The sequence below is a fragment of the Mus musculus genome, chromosome 6 (genome assembly GCF_000001635.26).
Source record: "Mus musculus strain C57BL/6J chromosome 6, GRCm38.p6 C57BL/6J".
In the NCBI taxonomy this organism is placed as follows: domain Eukaryota; kingdom Metazoa; phylum Chordata; class Mammalia; order Rodentia; family Muridae; genus Mus; species Mus musculus.
Window position 1 is genome coordinate 98,972,040 of NC_000072.6, and position 22,819 is coordinate 98,994,858.

Genomic DNA, 22,819 nt, shown 5'->3' on the forward strand with positions numbered 1-22,819 from the left:
TTTGACCTCTTCGAGTACTAGAGGTCTTGAACTCTGAAGCAAAGTCAAAAAGATTAAAGAAGCTGGTTTTTTTGGTTTTTGTTTTAAAGGGAAAAAGCATTTCCCCCTTCTTGGGAACACCCAGCTTTTATTCCTTTAAAAACAACTCTAGAAAATGCAAGGTGCGTGGAGAAGTCACATTTGTAGAACTACAAAGCTCATTTTGCGATGTGCAAAGACTTCTCCCCTCAGATCTGATGGGGGAAGATTCATACCTATGATTCTGAAAGACTGCACCGGTGAGGCTTGTCCTCAATTTGCACACACCCAAATTAAGGGTGGCTGTTCCCCACTTCTGCTGCCTCCTGAGCTAACTGGGGGTAATTTCCCTGCAGAACATTCAGGCAGGCAAGCTGCAGAGCCACAAATGGGTCTGAAACAATTTATGGTATCCGGTCTCCCTAGACATGTATTAGCATATACCTGGTTCCTTTCGCATCGCCTTGTTTTTCCAAAACCACATCCACAGTTGCTGGAATTTCGTGTAGAAGTGCTTAAGGGGCTGGAGGTTAACACCTTGGTGAGGCGTGCAGCCTCTCCAGCCCTGAGAAACAAAGGCCTCTTTGTCGGGGGTTTCTTGAAATGTTTTCTTAACATGTTCCAAGTAGTTTTAGGCAGGGAACTAAAGTAAACAAGATGTTACCATGATAAAAACACGTGTGAAAACAGTACAGAACACACTTAGTTTCTTTCACATGAAACTCTCTCCCACCTTTTTAAAAAGTAAAATTCACTAAAAAAACAAAACAAAACAAAACCCCCAAAAAAGACCAACAAACCAAAACTGTTTAAAGCAATTTACCAAAAAACCCTCTAGTTCTGTCTGCAGGCCCCAACCTGGAAAGGGTCAGAGTTCTGTCTCTGGCCATTCTCTTCCATGCCATTCTTGTGTCTCCCATTAGGAAGCCTTGGAAAATGTCTCTTGGCTTTTATAAACTACACGCATCTGACTAACGTGTAAAGGCATGTTTATTTTGTTTGCCTTTGTCTGTATGGAACTTTTCTGCATGAAAAATAATCAAAAGGTGGGGGGAACCCTTTTCAAATGGAATACTATGCAAGGATATAAAGTGATCAAATCATACAGAAGACTAATTCGGAGGCTGGGGTGTCACTCAGGGTCTCACAGGGCCCTGGCCCAGCATACACCAGGCCCTGGGTTCCACCTCCAAAGCAAGGCGGGGTGGGTAGGAGTGGGTGATTAATGGAAAATCTGGGTCCAAGAACTTGGAATCTGCAGCCTGGTCTGACCATACACTCCAGTTAGAAAATGGGGAGTGTGGTACTGACTGAGAGCTTTCCCGTCCACATTCTAGCTTTCTGAAGCCTAATAGGGGCTGTTGGCTTTGTTTGTTGTTGTTTGTGTCGTTAAGGGGAGCAATCCTAACTCCATGTCCTTGTGGTGAAGACGAATACTGACTGATCTGGAAAGACTGAGCAGATGGAAAGAGTAGAACAGCGTCCCCTCTCAGAAGGCTGTGGGTTGGCTTTTGTTCCCAGTTGTTGAAGGATTTGGAACAAAGGCCAGTAAAATGCCATCAGAGCAAGCAGGAACACCTGCTGGCATCAGTAAACCCCCAACATACCAGTCACATGACAACTCTGGCTGGGGAGATTTAAGAAAGAAAGAAGACAGTGCCCAGAACTAAAAGTTCAACTCGTAGCCAGGTGTGGTGGCACACGCCTTTAATCCCAGCACCTGGGAGGCAGAGGCAGGCAGATTTCTGAGTTCAAGGCCAGCCTGGTCTACAGAGTTCCAGGACAGCCAGGGCTATACAGAGAAACCTTGTCTCAAAAAAAACAAACAACAAAAAAAATTCAACTCGTGTGGGGGAAGAAATAGAATATGGGCAGGGTCTCTGCAGGTCGGAGGGAAAGACAACAGCATACATTTCGGCTGTGTATATCTCTGAAATTAAAGGTCCTGTGGTCACCCTCGCCTTGGGAACAAGCCCTGTGGTGAAGGTATGGTGTAAAGTCTCTGCTTTTCATTTTCCACCATCAACTCTAATACTTCTTCATCAAGAAGAGAAAAAACCCACTTCTGTCTTTGCCCTTGAGCCTTCTCTCCCCTTTGAAGTCGTCTAACTGGAGCCGTATCCTCAAACACTTCTTCCGAGCCCTGTGACAATCACACCTACTATCTGGAATCACACACCGCTGGAAAACAAGAGCTGGCATCATGTTCCTTTCAGACACCAAACCCATAATGCTAGGTTGGAGAAGCCCAGAGCCAGGAAGGAGCATAAAACCTGTGGTGTTGGGGGAAATCACAGGCCTTCCCATGCATGCATACCCCCCCCCCCCCCACCTAGCCAACAGAATCGAGGGGGCACGTGGCAGTGTTCAGCTGGAAATATGGGGTAGAGCCAAAATGTGACCTTAGGTCAGAGGCCATTTGCTGGCTGGTATGAGGGGCATAGGCATGCTTCTCCCTCACTTGGACTCTGCCTGTTTTAGAGTGATGGGGGACAGGACTCAGGCCTGCATAGTCTGATGTGCTGACTCCCGATACCACCCTCAGGGCCAGACTGTAAGCAACTTTTTACATTATTACAGAAAACAGTCACCAATGCCTTCTCTAAACACGAGGCTGGGGATGTCTGGATATTTAAAATGATTGCTCCTAAAATACACTTAAGTAGATGAAAGTGCCGGTGTTTGTAAGTACCGAGTAAGGGCACCTTCCATGATTTGTCTTTGGAGTTTGACAATTCTACGAGATCAATACACTGGAGCACAAATGGTCAAAGGGACTGAGATCCAAGAAACCTACACAGACGACCAGCCGTAGGAGTAGCTCCTCTATTCCTGATCTGCCTTTAAAGCAAGAAGAAAGCAACTCACTCACTTAAAAAACTTCTCCCAGATGACACCGTGGCACAGCGGAAGGCTCTGAGACCAGAGCTCACCGTAGCTGGGTGACCTTGGGTCCATCACTCAAACTCTCTGCTCCCAACCACCTTAACTGAGGATTCAAAACGCTACTATGACATTTTCCAAGGCAACTGTGAGGATTAAATTAATATATATTAATATATATTGTTATATATCTGAGACCATGCCCATTACGTATTTAAGACTGTTTAATTATACACCATTAAGAAGTGACTAGTGTCAGTTTGCTTACACCACAAGTAAGAATGGAGGGGGGGGGCTTGTGGACAAGGAGAGCAGAGAAGATTCTTCTAGAACCATCTACCCAGGAACATAAGGAGAAAAGCTTGAACTATTATTCTCTCACAACATAGGATCCAAGGAAACCGCGTAGCGGTCTCGGAACTGCAAGAGCACCCAGAGCGGAGAGATTTCTCTTTGGGGGCTGAGTGGCGATGTGCTACTCTAAGTCTCCACTCTAAGTTTCTTACTTGTTTTCTACTTCATCAGGGAAGATCCTGAACCTAAAGATAAGTCTGAGTCTCTCAGCGTTGAAATCTTGCTGCAAAAGGAGGGGAAAACGGGATCCGAAATCGGGCTTCTGCCACAGGAATGCTCACTTTTGTTTTCTGGGTCCACATCTCTCATCCCCATTCCCAGATGCATCATGTGTCTGAGTCCCTTTGCTCTGGAGGCAGAAACGGAATGGAGTCTGGCTCAAAACGAGAGCAGCGGGGCTTAATCTGGATGGGTGGCGGTCTCTACACAAGGCTAAGAGGACAGGAGAAAAACCCGCATCTCGGGAGGGATCATGCCGTAACATACAATCCTGTTTTCTCCAATTCCAATTAGAAAGGTCCCAAGAATGAAGGCAATAGAGAGAGAATCAGAGCTAATGGGAACCCCAAACAGCAGCCACTTGGATCCTGGCACGCCTGGCGCTAACTAAGCTGTAGGAGTTCCGGTCTATACCAGCTCATTTTCACCCACTGCCTCTATTCTTTTTTTCTTATATCAACTCAAGTCAGGTTTGTACAACTTGCAAACAAAGTCTTCTGAAAAAATGCTGGCACATAAGCAAACAGTAGGAAATAAGCAAGCTATATTGCAAGTTGATAGCAGGCACTCCAGTTCCGCCAAGCAAACAGGAACCAGGAGCTTGTCATGCCATGAGCAAAACCACAATAAAGGCTGGAGAGAGGGTTTCCAGCTCAGAGCCAGGCTCCTGACAGCCTGAGCGGTGAGCGGGCTTCTTGTTTGTAGGAGGTAAACCTAGGCTTCGATTCAAAAGATCTCTGCTTTTTTTTCCCTCTCCGACCTTAGAAGTGGTTTGAATTATTCACTCTTCCTCTATCCTGAGGCCTCGCCATAGCTTAACTGCCGGCTCATAGCATGTGAACCTATGACATGAAGACGATTAGGATAGGAATACTTTGACCATTAATGAAAGTTTTTAAATTGGGTCAAAGTGGGGGAACTGGCAATGCCTTTTCTGTCCCTAGAGCTGATGAGACATGTCACACGAGTGATGACAGCAATTTTATAATTCAAGATTTTATAAACGTAAAACATGTTGACCGATGCTTGTCAGCCACTCTCCGGGAGAGTGAAATCAGTACCGTATTTACTTAGCACTGGTACAGCCCGGGAAATCAGAGTTTCTGAGTGTAGCCCGGGAAGTTCTTTCCTCTCATTGGATAAACACCATTAGGCCAAGATCAGGATGGTAACAAAACAGATTCCATGAGGGAGCTACACAGAGGACAAAGCTAGCGCCCACTTATCTAAATGCTAATGATGCAGTTGGCGAGGACTATTGCTGCTCTAGATGTTGAGACTTCCTAGCTTTTTGGGACATGGCCTACGTGTGCACTGACCACAAAATAATCTTGAGGTGAAGGATACAATATGAGAAGCTATATAGTAATTTCAAAGCCTCTTATAGCATTGCTGTTATAATAAAATATTCACAGAAAACTACCGGCAGGCAATACTACAAGCATCTCTAGGGGTGGCTGCATTACAGTGTTCGTGTCTGGTCCATAAAGATAGCCATAAAGGATGCTCTCACTCTAGAGAAACCATCATGTGCCTTGATATACAGAAGCTGTATGTGATGCATGCTAAATAGAAGATGGTACTTTTGTGGTAGCCTAAATGAGAACGGCCCTCTTAGGTTCATAGATTTCGATGTTTAGTTCCCAGTTACTGGAATTGTTTGAGAAATATTGGGAGGTGTGGCCTTGCTGGAGGAGATGTGTCACTGAGGGAGGGCTCTGAGGTTTCAAAAGCCCACAGGAGGCTCAGTGCCTCTCTCTGTGTCTGCTGCCTGCAGATCAGCATAGTGAGGTCTCAGCTACTGCTCCAGCACCATGCCTGTTTGCGGTCTGCCATTATGATCATAGATTAACCTCTACAACTCTGAGCCAGCCCCAGTTACAGGCTTTAAGAGCTGCCTTAGTCATGGTATCTCTTTACAGCAACAGAACACTTAGACGACTGTATTCAGTACACTGGTCAAGGATTCAGCATTGTTTATAAGTAATGTCAAGAACACAGGGTAGCTGGTCAGATTTTTAACCGACCTGACAGCATGGGAGAGGTTAAGGGAACTCAGAGTTGTGAGGCAGAGAGATCCACTTCAAATGGAGAAGCCTCGCAGCCTGTTTTGGCAGCGACTATCAGCTCCCCAGCTTGGGATGAGACAGCCCGAGTTTACATCATATTCTACCCACTTCTTCCTGAGAGAAGAATGACCTAAACAGAAGCCACCCAATATAGAGAGGTAAGAAACCAAAATGGTGGCACTGTCTCGATGTCAAAGGGGCCCAGTCACTAAACTACAAAGGACCAGTCACTGACACCAGCTTTTCTGGAGTTAGATTGGGATATGTGCAAAACTAGGGAGAGCTAAAGAATTAAAGGTCCACAGTGGGCGTCTCTCTGCATCAGGGTTAGTCTCAAAAACTGACTGGTGATTGGTGACTTCCCTTTAAGTCTCCTTCCCATGGCAGGGCAACCCTCCAGGGATGATCTAAGTTCCTGTGATGGTGACTCAGAAGCCACCCTCTGAAGGGCTGTGTGGCAGTCTTCAACAGGAAGACAACCTAATGGGTGAAGGGGGACAGCAGGAGGGACAGCTGTGTGACAAGAGAAGACAAGGCAGATGATCCTTACTTTAGAAAGGCTGGGAAGTCGTCACAAACCGCCTCACAGCCTGGCCACTTGCATACGCCATGTCCATAGAGAGGGTGGCTGTGGGGGTGCTCCTCGTGGGACAAGCTGCAAGAAAACACACAAGACAGAGAATGAGTAAAACCCAGCCTGGAGAGTCCACGTGGCCCAGGAGGGCACGTGACAAACCTCGAATTGTCATTCCCCAAGGAATCTAATTAATTCTGATGATTTTTTTTCCTTTCTTTTTTCTCTTTTCTTTTAAGCAAGAGTTAAACTATGAGCTGTGAGATTATGTTCTAAACACATTTAAGTATAATTACCTGATGTTAGAAACATACCTCCATGTGTGAAAAGTGTCTGACAGGGTTTTGTTTGAAGCAAAGGTCTCTACTCAGACAGCAAAGGCTGCTGCAAAATGGCCATACTGAGTTAACAGAATACGACTGGCAAGTCTGTATGAGTCTGTGGCTCTCATATTTTCCACGTAGGACATTTCATGCTTCTTCCTCTCCTCTCTATGGAAATGACTTTCACAAAATTTAATTGTCTTGTCCTCTCATTATAAAATGAATTTTGTCCAGGAAAAACTATTAAAATAAAAAATGTGCAATACTAAAAAATATTTTTCCAGGGCAAATATGTCAATTAACTTAGAATTAACTTGTGGTTGTGGGAAGTTGTATTACTCAAGTTACCGACAGCAAAGTTGACGTTGAGAGTAAGCGTGGGCAGGAAGGGGTTAATGCTCCAGTGGGGTGCCGATCGATAAGTAATGATCTGGCCACTAAGATAAAGTCAGGAGATGCTTTGATCTGAGCCATGTGGTGCACAGGGAGGAGGATAGCCACAGTCTCAAATATTTTTTCTATCCACATTTCCCTCAGACAAATTATTTTTACAGTCACTTCCATAACCTTAGCTTTCATCCAATAGAAATGTGGAGTGAACAAGTGTTCTGGCTCATACGCAGGCATACTCCCTTTACAGAAAGGGAAGAAATATCCTGTAACTTACTCTGCTGCCTCTCCTTGGTTTGAACAGATACACACACACACACACACACACTCGCACACACACACACACTCGCACGTACACACACGTTCAGCTGTCTTGTATTTTATCCCACTAGTGAGATACCTTTTCATGTACCACATGCTTAGACTGTGATGCTCCTGGCCCCTCCCTTACAACATAACCGGTCCACTTCGAGCACATCCCAAACCTTCAAATCACAGAGATTCAGCGTGAACACGCCAGAGTGTAAGTAATGCCTCCCATAGCCAATAAGGTCTCTCTATGCTTTTAAAATTATTTTGCAGAAAAATCTAACAACGTGAAAATACCAGTGAGTTACTTTTGCTCTCAGAAAGAATGCAAACATGGAAACCAAAAGAAAAATTAAAAATTAAAAACAGTAATATGTAATGGTAGCTGAAATGTCCACCTTGCAAGAAAAGGAAATAAACCCGAGAACAAGGCTATCAGTAGGGAAATTTGTGAAGCCAACGGCAGAGGGGCACTCACTAGGCACAGAGGAAGAAATTCCACTGGACCCAACAAAGGTTTGGGTTTGTGCATGAGCAGTTATGAATCACTAATAATCTTAGAATTGAAAGACTGCTTCACCAGCACCAAAATTCTCACACAATCTAAGAGTAAAGGCAGAATATATTAAAGATGCCTTTCTGAGTGCTTTCTGAAGACTCGCTACCACACTATTTTCTCTAGCTATTTGATGAGAAGCTAATTGAAGTATCCTCCTAGTTTTATTAGAACATATATGCATGTGTGTATAAATGTGTGTATATACAGAAAGAATTGGAAAATACTGAGAATAAATAGCCTAAAATATATGTAAGTTTATATAACTTTAGATAAACTAAAAGGCACGAGGAACTATAATCTTTACATTTAATGCCATTTTGCTTTGTAAGTTTTTAATGTGTATGTTTTATGTGTACCATGTGGATGTCTGGTGCCTCCAGGTCAGAAGAGGGTGACAAGATCCCATGACACTGGAGTTAGGTCCAGTATATGAGCTATGCTACCACGTGGGTGCTGGGAAGTGAGCTTCGCTCCTCCGCAAGAGCCGCATGTCCTCTTACCCACTGGGCCATCTCTCTAGTCATAGTGTCCTTTTGTAAAACCAAACAAAACTCAAGTGATCAACTAGTCTCCAAAACTTTCACCTACTGATAGGGAACATGGAACCGTCTTCTGCATCTAACTTTAACCATTCTTATCACTTGTACACTCGGATTCCCACTGTATTTCTTATAAGTATGAAATAATAAGTGTATAAGTAATGTCAGAGATAAAATGTATTAGGCTAAACATCTTGGCAAACACTGATCTCTACTAAAAGACACCGAAAAACTCAGAATCAGCAATCCATGATACTGAGATTGCCTTCACTAGGACAATGGAATCAGCCGTGCCTGCCGAGTGCCTGCACCTACCTAACCTGCACCGTCATCCACCGGCTACTGAGACCATAGAGTTCTTATCATCGGTCAGGAACTGTAAATGACGCTAGTCTAGTCAAGCATTCTCAACTTATCAATGCAACATGCACAGCTCACTACAATGCTTGCTGCCTGCCTGGTTTTGGGTTTTTTTTTTTTTTATTTGTTTTGTTGCTGTTGTTTTGTTGTTGTTTTTTGGATGAACTCACAAATAAAAAACTGTTCTCCTCCAAGTGTTTATTTCTACTTCAACTTGGAGTCAGCTCGAGGATGGAGAGAAGACTTAGGTCCTGATACCCAAAGCCTTAATGAACAACAGGTATTTGTTAATTTAACTGACACCACCTTTCCTTCTTCTGAAAAGATCGCATGCTCTTGTTGTCACAGTGCTGAGTTGGCTGGCACAGTACCCGCTCACCCCAACCCTCCCTAGACATCACAGGTCACATTTTTGTGGCCACTGCTCTGCATCTCACCAGCCTTCCCTATGTACTGTGTAACTGAATACATTTCAATATTCCACTGTCTGAAGAAAATGCTTAGGTCTGGATGGAAGAAGAGGTTGGCAGTGGTACCCCAGTGGGATCTCTGGAAAGACTCTTCAGAGGCCAACAATTCAATCCTGGGAGATGCATGGGAGCCAAGGAAGGCTGAGTATTACCTCACAACTTCTTACACCTTTTAGGAGGTTTTTATTTTGTAGATTGTAGGGACCTGCTGACGGGCAATTGTTAGGTTGTGTGCACTCATGCATACAGTAGGAGGAACCGCAAGCACCACTCAAGACCAGACTCACAGCCTGCCATTGGCTCTGCTGTCACAGGAAAGCAGCACAGCCACGGGGAGCACAGCTGAGGCTGGCTTCTGGCTCCCTGAGTCATTCTGTACCCAGCCACCATGTGGCCCAGGTACAGCATCGTCCATGTTTCATCAAGAGAACAGAAGGGACATGAGCTTTGTGCTCTTTTCTTGGCTTCTGACAAAGGGGCTAAGAAAGAAAACGCAAACCCATCGACTTCAGTTCATTTCAAGCTCCAGGAAAGAAAGCAGGCTGAAAGACAGCAGTCACATGAGCTTCTGACAGAGGCAACCAAGACTCAGCATGGCATAAACTGGTCACAAGTGATGGTGAAGATAGAGTGGACCATTAACGTGAGAAATGCTCACCAGGCTGGTTTTTGGGATGCTCAAGCATATTTACCCAAAATGAACCTGTGAAAAGTTTGGACCAATTGGTCCTTTCCTTTCCTTTTCTTCACTTCCTTTCCATCCTCCTCCCTCTCTCTTTCTTTGCCCAGGTAGCTGTGAACTCCACATAGCCAAGAATAACCTTGAATTCCTGATCCTCCAGTTGCCAACTGCCAAATTCTGGGATTACAAGTGTACACTAGACTATGCCAGGCCCCAGGTCAAATGCTCAATAAAATTCTACTTTGTTTTACTCTAACTCCCAGGCTGAATGTTCTTAGAGGTAGTGATCACTCATTCTCACATACTGAGCGCCTCATGCCGTGCTCAACAAATGCTGTGGAGATTTATCAATGAGAAGACAGCAAACGCCTCATCCTATTTCGTTTTTGTATGGTGATATACTCAATATTTGTTTTCTCTTATTCTTGTAGGTAAAGACCAGCATTATGCAAACCCCCAGGAGAAAATATTGCTGAAGACAATTTGTACTACTAAATTTTATTCTGTCTATGTGAAACACAGACAGATACGTTCCAGAAAAGCCAATTGATTTAAATCTTTCCTGATAATCCTTGCTACGTAAGAACTAAATATAATTTACCAGGAGAACAGTGGTAGCGTTGCAGACGTGAAGGAGTCAACGTGCCAGGGAAAGTATAATTACACACAGATATGAGCTAACTCCTGACACTACATGGTACTTATCAATGCGTTTACATTTGCTCTGGTGTGATGCCTCCGTTCCCAATGACATTTGCTATGCTATTTCCGTTCCATTTATTTTCCCGACACTGACATACACCAGCCACCGTCTTTACTTCCACATTGGTGGTGGAAAAGATTTTCTTTTCAGTCAGTGCTAGAGCTTGAACCCTGGGCCTTCTGAATGCTGGACGAGCGAGCGTCCTACCCGAGCTACATCCTCAGGCCTCTTGGGTTAGTTTGGATGAGTGAGTTCTCTTTACGCTCCCTCGTTCACTGCCTACAGTGATTCCTGTCACCTGCTACAAGGACTACTTCTCAAAATTAACACTGTGCAGACTTCAGTGACCCCCGAGCTGTGGGCCACTGTGGTGACCAAAGGAAGAGGAATTCTTGACTAAAGAGACAGACTACAGACCGCACCAATCAAACATGCTCTGCCAACCTACACATCGGCCTTGCTATATAAAACAATTCCTCCGTCCACAAAAGCTACAACTAAATATTTAACACAAGGAGCACATGAATGCACATGTCTCTGAGTCCCCCCTGAGCTCAGTTTTGTCCTATCCCAAATTTGCCTACCTGGTCTTTTAAAAGGTGATTCATTTGTAGCAAAAGCCAACAATAGTGTCTACTGGTGTACGCCCCTCTCCCTAACCACCCATCACAACAAAATTATAAACTGGCATGTACTTAATAAGCTAAGTCATGGAGAGCTAGGCTGAGCTTTTTGGAATTGCTTAAGATCATGATTTTGTTGTTGCTGCTCCATAGAATCGTGCTTCGTATATTGAAGAGTTCACCCACTTAGAGGATGTAACTCAATGAGTTTGCATGTATTTGGAGTTACAGAACCATTACAGCAGACTCCTTAGAAAATAATTGTATCACCGCTATAGAAACTCTGTATCTAGCAACAGCCACTCCCTACCTCCTTCCTGCCTGCAGTCTCCCTATTATCTGCTCCTAGGCCCTAGACCTTTGCTTGTACTGTACATTTCATATAAATACCATCAGACAGTATGAGCTCACTACTGTATGGTTTCTTTCACTTAGCATGTTTTAGAGGCTAACATATCCAAACTGCAGCTTGTCCTGGCTCAATACTATTCCACTATGTTTATGCAGCACTTTTTTTTTTTTAAACCACAGAATAGAGTTTATTCAGGGCATGGGGAGGGGAGATAAGAGGGCAGTAGAGGCAGAGAAAGGCAGAGAGAAGAAGAGAGTAGAGAAGTAGAGGCAGGCCAGCCATGGCGACGTGGAGAGAGGGGAGAAGGGAATGGAGGAAAAGTGGGGAGTGGCAAGAGGCAAGAGGGGGAGCAAGGGGGCAAGAGAGGCAAGAGAGGAAGAGAGCAAGAGCTATGCAGCACATTTTTAAAGTCAATAATTACTTGGTGAACAGTTTGGGCTGTTTCACTTGTTGGCACTTGCTGCTACAGATATGTCCATTTATGTACCTATTTAAACACATTTAAAGTTTTTTCTCAGAATTTTATATATAAATATTATATATCAATTGGACCCCCTCCCTCTTCCTATGCACTCCTAACTCCCTCTCAAATTCCTGACCTGTCTTTCTTTAATTATTACTATGTACATATGCACATATGTATGTCTACTGAGCCCACTTAGCATGGCTCTTATGTACATGTGTTTCGGATTGACCACTTGGGACTGGGTAACCTCTCAGGGGACCCATCTCTAGAGAAGACTGATTCTCCCTGACTCAGCAGCCTGCATCTCAGGTCTTGTGAGATTTCCTTTATCCACGTTGGCAGGTCAGCTGGGTTGTCATTATGCAGGTCTAATTTAGGGAAGCATATTTTTGAGATCTTATAGGTGCAGCTTCCCTGCAATCTAGAAGACACTGACCCACCACAGGCATCCTGGTCCCCAGGCTTCCACTCCTACTGCTCCCTCCTCATTGTTTTAAATTTAAAGTAATTTCTTTTTTATTCTGATCATGGTTTCTCCCCCATCTCATCCCCACTCAACCAACTCATTCCCTCCCCCCCCCCCCCGCCTGCCTCTCTCTTTGAAAATAAACAGACCAATAAAAACTAAAGCAAATCAACCAGCCAGAAGACACATGTAGAAATAAAACTGTGGGGCTATATAGTAACTTTAATTTATTTATTTACTTGTTTGAATCTCTGACTCTCAGTCTGTCTGTCTGGCAGGATTTGAATTACCATCCTCTTTCTCTGTCTTCCAAGGCCTGGATTCTAGGCTGCCCATGCCTATCTGGTTACATGGTAACTTGTTCCAGTCCCAGCACGAAGTTACATCCCGCAAGGGCTGCTGCAACATCCCCACCTTCTCGCCAGCACTTGCTATTGTAGCTCTCTCCTTTACTCACCAGCTCGGGGGAAGGACAGCTTATCCCCCACTCCCCGACCCCTTAGTTCACACCTGCTAAGTACGCAGCAGGGCTGAAGGTATTCTCTGGCTGACTGGCCATTTGTGCATCTGCTTTAGAGAAGTGCCTAGAGAAATGTCTTCCTTAGAGAAATACTCAAATTCTTTGCCTATTTTTAACTGCATTGTTTTACTGTTGCTTTTTTTTTCTTCTTCTTCTGGATACAAATGTCTCAACAGCTGTAACTGCAAATATTTACACTCATTTGGAATGTCTCCTACTTTCTTGATGGTGTACTATGAAGCACACAAATTTTTAATTTTGATAAAGTCCAACTTAGGCATTTTTATGTTGTTTCCTTTCACTTCTGACATAGCATTCAAGACACTGAAGGCGGAGAGACTGTTGGTTTCTGCCAGTTTTGTCGATTTCTCCCTTCCTGCTCTGTGTTCCACCCTCTGTCAGTCAACTTTTGCATATGATGCACGGCAAGGGTTCTGTCCTATCCTTTTGAATGTCACCTATCACAATCTGAGGGAAAGATGACTGCATTCTCATTGGAGTGGCCCAAGCCTTTGCTGAAAGTCAACAAGTGTGAGCTTGGGTTGAACCCCACTGGCCCCAAACCCCTTCCTTTCCTGTGTACTGCATGTGTATTATTTCCACCTAGGGACTCAGGAGCTCAGCCAATGAAGTCTCCATTTGTTGATATCACTGCACTAATGGCTTCTCTACTCTCCCTCGCTACTTCCTCATTAAAAAGACAGAAGGAACCAACCACACAGGAGGCCCTCCCTGTGGTAAAAAACAAAACAAAACAAAAAACAACTCCACCAAACTTCTGCCAAGGACACCAGCTAAAATATGTCCACGTGGCACATCTTGTACCCAATCAGCCAACAATAGTTCATTCAAAGACTGAATACTGTGTGAGCTATGCTTTCTGGATAGTGAGGTGCCATGCTACCTGAACAGGCTGCTACCCTCTCATCCATCTCCTGCCTGCTGCAAATATAACCAATCACCTTTCCAACCTCCTGACAGACTCTCCTCTATCCCTTGGTTCCCACCACTTCAAACGTGCACTGAGGGAGGGAGCAGATAGCCCATATGTATGGAACTCTGGCTCTGACACACATCCAATGTACTGAAGATGGAAGCCCCTTTGTCCACAAGTACCCCATGACTCCCGACAGCTCAAGGCTCTCCCTGTTATTTTCCCAGTTCCCTGGACTCCTTTTCACGTCCCCAACCTTCCTCGGGTTCACATAGTAACAGTGTCATCACAGACTCCTGCCATCTCATGTGAACCTCACGTAACTTTGAGTGAGAAGGTTCCGGACATTCCCAGCCCAAACACTGAATGAGCTGCTTCTGATGTCCAGAAGTCTGTTCCCTGGATACACAGTTCCAGGGCTGTCTGTTGCAGAAATAAAAGCATCCTTCCATTACCATTAGCCAATGCTCATAGTAACAGCAAATGTTACTGTAAGCCATGGCTGCTTGAAGCTTTTCCACCTAATATCCATGCCATTCTTCAATGTTAACTTACAAAAACGAAACAAAAGAACAAAGAAAGAAAGAAAGGAATAGGCTATTTGTTCCCTTCCCCTCGCCCACTTTCTACAGCCCTTACCCACTGCTTTGCCACGATGGTAGGCATTCAATTATGAGACTCTAAGCACCATTTAAGAAGCTCCTTGGGTGTAAATATATGAGGAAAATTTTGATTTGAGAGCTTTCTAAGGAGGACATTATGTAAGAAGTCACTATCAGACTTCAGTTTTCAGTTTGTAGTTTCTAAAAACAAGTGTAAAAAGTTTGTGAAGCCAACTTGAACCAAACACAAACAAATAGTGGCACCAACCAGGAGGAGATGGCCGCAGACTTTGATCACACAGGCCCACTAGACTCACAATGTAAAACAGGATTCAAATACGTAAAGCTGTCCAACTTCACATTCAGTGTTTATTCTCAGGATGTTTTGGTTTCTATGTGTATATTTATCTTTACGTGCGGTGTATGCACACTCGTGGAGGCGGGCACATAAATGAGCCTGTCTGCACGGAGGTCAGAGAAGTCCTTTGGGTGGATATAATATTCTCACCCTTGTTATCTTGAGAATGAACACAACTAGGCTGGAGTCTAAAAAGCCCCAAAGGTCCTCTTGCTTCTGCATCCCACTGTGCTAGGGTTACAGATGAGTATGCTGTCATGTCTAGTTTTTTACCTGGTTTTACTGGGGATTTGAACTCGGGTCCCCACGCCTGCGCAGCAAGCACCCTTACTCACTCAAGCTACCTCCCCAGCTTTGGAGTGTTTTTAGACTGTGCTCTATTCACCTCAAAATTGGCTGGAAGTCCAATCACAGGTCAAGTTTTACTCTGTAGCAGAGAAAGGTCTTGGACCTACATACAGAGGAGCAAATGCGATGTGGGAGCGGGAAGTCCAGAGACTCACTCCAGCACGGAGATGTGCTCCACACAGCTCTGTATAAACCTTTCTCCTTTACTGTCCCAAAGACACCTCTACAGGCAAACAGGCTTCGTAGTTCACACCGTGCATTTACTAATAAAGAAGACAGCGCACTCAACAGCCTAACTGTCCCTTCTCACTCCTGGCTACGTGTTAGTTACCAGCCAGTTCATTCTTCTGAGATTCTGTCAGAGAGAAAGGGGTTGATTTACTGTAGCTCATGAACCAACTTAGCAAGAGTAAATACAGATGGACATTGTTACCAGAACAAATGCCCAGGCTTCTCTTTCATGGAGAAATCCTCAGCTCTCCTTCCTAGAAAGCGTATCTTCCCAGTGGTCCTTTCCAAATCATGTCATCTACAGAACTTCACACCCCTGGTGATAGGATAGTCACCAGGTGATAGGTCACCAGGTGATAGGTCACCAGGTGATAGGATAGTCACCAGGTCGACTTGCAACTGAAATGACCGTGGATTAATTCCTGAGTGTCAGGCCTGTGCTTTTAATCAATAATGGAGACTATTATCCATATCTGTTGTCAGCACTGTGCCTTAAGATGAGATCAGGTCACTCCCCTCACTAATGTGATTTCTGGAATACAAGTGGTTAACAGCCCATGCCGAGGCTGCTTTAGATTGGGCAATAGTCTAACAAATGTAGGTTCACCCATCCTGCAGAGGTCTCAGGGCCTGGCCCACTCCTGGTGGGCTGGATGGGTCTGAATAGTATACAAATACTATTAGGTATTGCTCCAAATACTACCACTTTCTCCTAATACCCTTCTGCTTATTGGTATCATAAGACACTGTGCTGAATGTCTTAGCGTCGTAACTGCTCGGCTTAACATTTTATGAACTCTGCTAAACAAAATAGTAACTAAGAAGCAGTTTATTGGGGGGGGGGGGCTGGAAAGATGGCTCAGTAGTTATGACTGTGGCTTGCTCTTCCAGAAGATCCTAATTCGATCCCAAGTACCCACAACTGTTTGTAGCTTCAGTCCTAGGGAATTCGATGCCCTCTTCTGACCTCCTGTGCCCATGTGGTGCACAGACATAAGGCAGGCAAAACTCAGGTATACATAACAGGAAAGGCTAATTTTTAAGAAAGCAGTAACAGGTACCCAAAACTGAACAGAAGAGGAGAATGCCCTCATGAAAGCTGGTCAGGCTTAGAATACTGTGTGTAGGGCTCAGGACACTCACACCTTCACTGCAGTACTAGTCTAAGAATAGCCCTTCTCAAACATGATCCAAGATATAAATCACCTGGAGATGGTTGTGTGTGGACTCTGATGCAAAAATCCAGAAGAGCCCAGGAATCTGCATATCTAGTAGGCTCCTGGGGTCACTAGTGTGGCTAGGCCATTAAGATGTTTAAATTTAAATGCCAGGAAGGAATCTCAAGACACCCCTTGTTTGCAGCTAATCTCTGGAAGGGCTGGGCTTAAAGATGGCACTCAGAACACATTTTCTATCGAATGTGGTTTGCAATGCAAAGCTGAGATACAGAAACAGGTAATATGGTGCCACTGGGTGGCCTTAGTGTTTAACAGCTACAGGCTCCTAAGAAGGCTCACCAGCCCGCTGTAACATGTAAGGCTCCTGTTGCTTTTGAGATACATACAAACATACATACATACATAACAACAGGAAAGGCCAATGCCAGGTCCTTCTCTCCTTCTGTTTACCAAACACCAAATTGGACCAGGGGAGTCATGTTGAGCCACAGCTGCTGAATTATGTTTGCCAAGTTTCACACTGGTCAAGACTATTCCAGCATACATAGCTGAACCTACAAACTGGGCCACACCTCAAAACTCTAGATCTGCTCTGAGTATCTTCTAAGTCTGGATTCTACCCTTGCACCTGGAGGTAAACGAATCTGTGCAGGAGATAAAGAGACTCAAGGCAGTGGGAGCAAAGTGTGGAATTTTCTCAGAAACTAGGTCTGCCATGCAGGCTGGATTTAGAAGCACTAAGGACAGTATATACGTAGCCGAGGTCCTTTCCTCTACAAAAGGAGGAACTCCTATTGAAATACTCCTTACCCAAAGGTATGCTGACGGGGTCAGGTGGAACAGGCATGAGCGAGAAGACCCACTGACACAAGGTATGTGTATTAGATACTTCACAAGTGCCATTTCAGAGGGTGAGATGTGTTCCATTTAAATTTTTAAAAATGACTTGCTTTAAAGAGAACCCCACAAATAATCCTACAAGTAAATACGCCAAACCCCACACCAGAGAGGCACCTGTTAATATGACTGCAGAGTCACAAGCTAAAGCCTCCAGGAGAACCATGTGGTAGCTGTATGTCTCGCTTTCTATGCTGACACCACCCCAACAGCAAAACTCTGAAGACACACTGCATGTTTGATGTCGACTGAGAAAAACCTTCTAGTCACCCTACATGTAACATGGGTAAGCCTCACGGGGGCCTTCACTCCAAGGACTGCTGTGTCCAGTACTCTTGAGCAGAGCTGGTTACTGTAAAGGTGAGGACATCTCATGTGTGGGCTAGCTATGCGGCTAGCCGTCAGCACTGGAGGCTGAGTACCACACTTGGCAGTATGTCTGGAAATTAACCTGCTTCACCCTCCGATCATATCACCAATGCGACCTGAACCCCCCCCCCCCCCACACACACACACCTTTTGTAAGCTACCCTGACTGACAGGAACTTGGTATCTGTGTTTCAACTCACAAGGAGTGTGGAGCACATCGGAACAAAGGGATGTGGTGGGGGTGGGGAGAACTCTAGAACTGAAGGCTGGCCAGGGTCTTCAGATGTCAGTGCAGCACACGGGGCAGGTGGTGACACAGGCAGAACACCTGTATTTGTGATGTGCTGAATGAGGGAATAAACAGAAGCGAAGAGTGAGAGGCGGCCACGATCCAGCCATTGTCCTGGACACCAGCAAGGCCTGTTCAGAGTTGGTGACTGAGGCCTTCTACCATTGGCTGAATTAACACCGGTGTCTCATTAAGAAAGCAGAAAGCTTTCCAAGGAGCACCGCGAGCAACTGTGTCAACACAGACACAGGGGCCACTAATCCACAAGTTATTAACACCACCAGGCAGGGATCTCCTTCTCTGTGTGTGCACTGGCGAGTCATGGGGTCACCATGGAACCTTGGCCATATGTCAGAGGAGCCAACGTGTGACACCCAGAACCCCAAAGAGTGGCTCAGTTGAAGAGTCCAACGCCATTGCTTCCAGTGTCAGTCAATGGGAGTCTGTCAGGAGTCACCTCATCTCCAGAGGTGGAAGACTCATGCATGGGCAGCCAGATGAGGAGACAGAGGAGACAGGAGAGGAAGGAACAAGCAAGCAGAGCACACGCTGCAACGTGCTCAAAACCATCACGCTTTTGTGGTTTTTTTTTTTTGCCCCAGCAGATGCTAATTCGTAAATGTTCACTGGGTAAGCAACGCAGCTCATGAGTTCCCTAGTCAAGATACGTGCAATTTCCAAGTGGCTAACATACCACTGAACTGTCTAGAGCATGCGTGGATCTAGTTTTTAAATTTGTGCTGGCGTACACACATCTTACTCTCTCGCCCTCTGAAATTTTAGCATGGGTGGTGTAATAGAATATGTGCATACCGGATTCACAAGTCATTTAATAGGAGAAAAATGTTGGGTTTTTGTTTGTTTGTTTTAGTTGATGGTGAACCGGCAGAGTGGCGTGGGCTGTGAATGAGAAGTAGGGACTCTTACTCTGAAATGGTCATGTCCAGTTCCCCAGCAGGGGAGACGGGACTGGACTCTAGCACAGAGTGCTGTGATATGTCATCTGGGCCTTAGAGCATCTGTAGGAGCTCAGGCAAGAGTGAAAACACAGCAGACGGAGAAACACAAAGAAAGGACTTTATACAGACAAAACCAGAGCCTACCTAGAGATAACACAAAGGCCACCCCCAGGATCCTTTGCACGGGCCACAGCCTTAAGGGTTCTCTCTCTGGAGCGGTATGCCTTGGCAGTGAGACCCAGATTTTTCCAGTTGCCACACTTTATACCGACTCTCTGTCCCTCCCACTCAGCAAGGACCCTCACACACCCATAGAGGACGGGGCAGCATACAGGTACCAAGAGCTTCTCAGAGAACGGCTGATAAAGACTCACCTACTGAATCAAACACTCCTGCCGCTCAGCCAGCCCTCCAGGTCTTTCTGGTACATGTTTCTTTAAGCTTAAAATCTACACTGCACAGAGACCTAACTGTTCGGTTTGATAGGAACCTCTGCAGGTAATGCCTCAGGCTACCCAGGTGGATATGCCACGAGTGGGCTAAAGGGTTTGTGCCCATAGCCATCTCATTGGTCCACTTTCCTGCCAGTAGCGCACCCAGTCCCGGCAGTGGAGGCAGCACCTACCAAGCACCAGGCTGGTTGTAACGGGTGACAAGGATGTCGACATTAGAAGAGACAGCTGAACTTATCCCCACTGGGGGGGGGGGGGGCAGTGCACTTAAAATCCTCACAGGAGGCACATGTGTGAAGGGCTAACTGTACTCTGCTTCCCTGCTAGCAGCCATTTGTATTTTTAGCAGCTCATATACTGTGTTAGATCCAGCTGCGTGCTTTTGTCATGAGTGTCTGTCTGCCCATTTGTCTCTCTGGTTACGCTGAGCTCCTGAAGGCAAGAGCTGTACCACTGTCATCTTTGAATACCCAGAATCTATATAACTGGGACAAAACCCATGTGTTTTGAATCCATTGATAAGTATATTCAAAAGTGATGACAACAGTGAGTACTGACGGGGAGGACCTACTGTGTGCAGGCAACTAGAAGATTTATAAGTTCTATGGTTGCCATGGTTTAATCTGTTGGACAAACCTAGTAAGAAACATCACACTAACTCCAGAGATAGGAAACAGGGGCCCATCAGGAGGAATTAACTGGATCTATACAGCTTTGCCTTGGTGAGAGTGTCCCTAACATCTCCCCACACAAAGACCCTGACCTAACTAAGACAGGTGGTAGCCTTTTCAGGGCAGGCTCTGCTGCCTCCACCTCAGGACCTTTGTTTGTGCTGTGCCCTGAAACGGGAGAGCTATCCCTTGACCTGTCCAAAGATCATTCGCCAGCCCTGCATTGCCCATGTATCCAATTAGTGACCTTATGTCCACATGGTGACACTTAGGCCCTTCCTGGGCCTTCTTGGCCCACTTAACTGTCTTTTCATTAAGGCCTTGTGTTTTCTCTATTTCCTCTTTGACACCAGTTTATCTTCCCCAGGAAACACTTTGAAGCTGCACAGCTGTAACTCTTGTCCAACAGATACTTAGTTACTACTGTCCCCAGACTGTGTCCCACTTAGAAACACTTTTTTCTTTTTCTTTTTTCAGTTGTTGTTGTTAAACTGTGGACAACTTCCCATTTGTCCTTAAGTTTCTGTTTTATTCCAGTCTGTACCATCCTCTAATTTATTCAAAAGCCACTGGATTCTCCCAGCTCTTGGTGTCAATTTTTTTCTAATTAAAGTAAACTGCCATTTATCTCTCACACTGATCTTGAACACGAGATGTCTCGTTTCTTGTCATAGCTATGACTCATATAGAGAAATGGGGGTTGAGTATCGGGGCTCATGTACACCAGAATGTTCCCAGCGATGGGTTTAGACACAAAGAGAAATAACCACAGACATGATATACAGTGACCTTGAATTGTCCCAGGGAGCTCAGGCCGCCTCTCTGAAAGCACACACTGTACACTTCATTTCCCCTGCACGTGTTAGGGAGCTTTTTCCCTTCCGCCAACCACCTCAGTCCTCAGCTCTTTCACTATTCACAGTCAACATGCAAAACACAAAACCTGTGAGATTGTCCCTCAAAGATAGCCTTCAGGGTAGTTTTTTAAAAGGAGAGAAAGAGAAAGAGAGAGAGAGAGAGAGAGAGAGAGAGAGAGAGAGAGAGAGAGACAGACAGGGAGGAAGGAAGGAAGGAAGGAAGAAAGAGAGAGAGACACAGACCAGCCAGCCTGGAGACAGCTTCTCTCAAGGACTATAAAAGGCCTGCAAGTTGAAGGTCATGAGAGTCTGTTTGTTTAGGGAAGTCTTACAGGTAGAACACATCATGGCCCACAGTTGCTATGGGGTCTGTTTACCAAACAAGAACACAAATAGTTATACAAAAGCAGAACACGATGTGGGGCCAGTGTCTAAATGGAACTTGTAGTGACTTCTGGTAAAATGTTTCAAGTGCCTTTAAAAAACGTCCCTCCTTTCACTTCGGGAGTCATGGAGGGTCCCCCACTCTCTCCAGGGGCATGTTTTACTCTCACCATTCTAATGTTCTCTCTCTCTCTCTCTCTCTCTCTCTCTCTCACACACACACTCCACTTTTCTCTTTCTTTCTTTTCTTTTCTTTTCTTTTAATTTTAAGACTTAGAAGCCAAAATTATTTAGCTCAACAGTTCAAATTGGACAATAAAAGCATTTACAATTTGTAAGGAAGAAAAACCACAGAGAACAAAAAAATCATTTCGGTTTCTGGAAGAATTTTAGTACAAGCATGTAGTACTTATGCTAAGTTACTCCTGAACAAGAGCCTAGAAAGGTCTCTGTGTGGGATGTTAGCTGATTTCCTAGTCATCACGGGAGTTTTGTACACTAGAATGTTGCCTGCTCACTTAACAGTGTGCTCCTGATACTGAATAATAGGTTAACAAGGGTGTGTGTGTGTGTGTGTGTGTGTGTGAGAGAGAGAGAGAGAGAGAGAGAGAGAGAGAGAGAGATGAGTGCTTGCTGGTCTACAATTAAATATTCCAGACGAGGGAGGAGGCATGAACAGAGCCTGACTCTTCACACTACATTGACCACGGTCCCCACCCGGCACAGCCCTGATGCCTTTCTGTGAATGGGACAGATTGCCATATGGATGAAGACACTGAACAAGCTGTACAACTCTTGGCGACATGTGCCCGGGGGATTGTCCCATATTAACGCCACCTGGGCTGTGGCAATTGTGCTCTGTCTGCGCCGTGGCACTGAGCAGCCCATAAGGATGTTATTTCTGAGTACACACAAAAAGGAAAATTGCAGTTAGGAGAATTCTCTGGCTAGCGGATGTGTTGCTCAATTCCCGAAGTAGTTTCCCAAAGGAGCGGTTATCTTCTGTATTCACACGGGCAGAAGTGACAGGCGGGAACACATATTAACAATTTCCCTTTGTGAGCTCTCGCTATTGTTTTAATGAGGAGACTACACTCTATAATATACTTGGGCCCTGACTGATCACAAAAGGGGGTAGAATAAAGAACTTCAGGCGATGCTGTACATATGTAACGCGCTCCTGTGAATCGCCCCGGTGAGCCAGCCCGCAAGAGGGGCTTCTCCCCTACAAAGGCCCACAAAGCCAGGCTTGGGGGAAGACAGATGCAAAAAACAAACACTGCACAGAGCAGCTGGGGAACAGCGCAGATGAGCATTTTTATGAATCTTGAGATGACAACAACTTGACGTCCTAGCACTGGCCCCGGTATTGACTTAGGAACATGGGAACTTGCCATTTATATGAGAATAG

General features: G+C 45.1%; 1 protein-coding gene across 41 annotated transcripts in view; it reads right to left on the reverse strand.

Moving 5' to 3' along the window:
* The window catches only part of Foxp1 (forkhead box P1), a 597,405-nt gene that overhangs the window by 46,698 nt on the left and 527,888 nt on the right, over nt 1-22,819 (reverse strand). For all 41 annotated transcript variants that reach the window (XR_003956146.1, XM_006505316.4, XM_030255064.1 and 38 more), the window contains one exon: nt 6,094-6,198. Coding sequence is in view for 40 of the 41 variants with exons in the window: in XM_006505316.4 (XP_006505379.1) it covers nt 6,094-6,198 (105 nt within the window). In the remaining variant the exon portion in view is untranslated. The remainder of the gene's footprint in view (nt 1-6,093; nt 6,199-22,819) is intronic.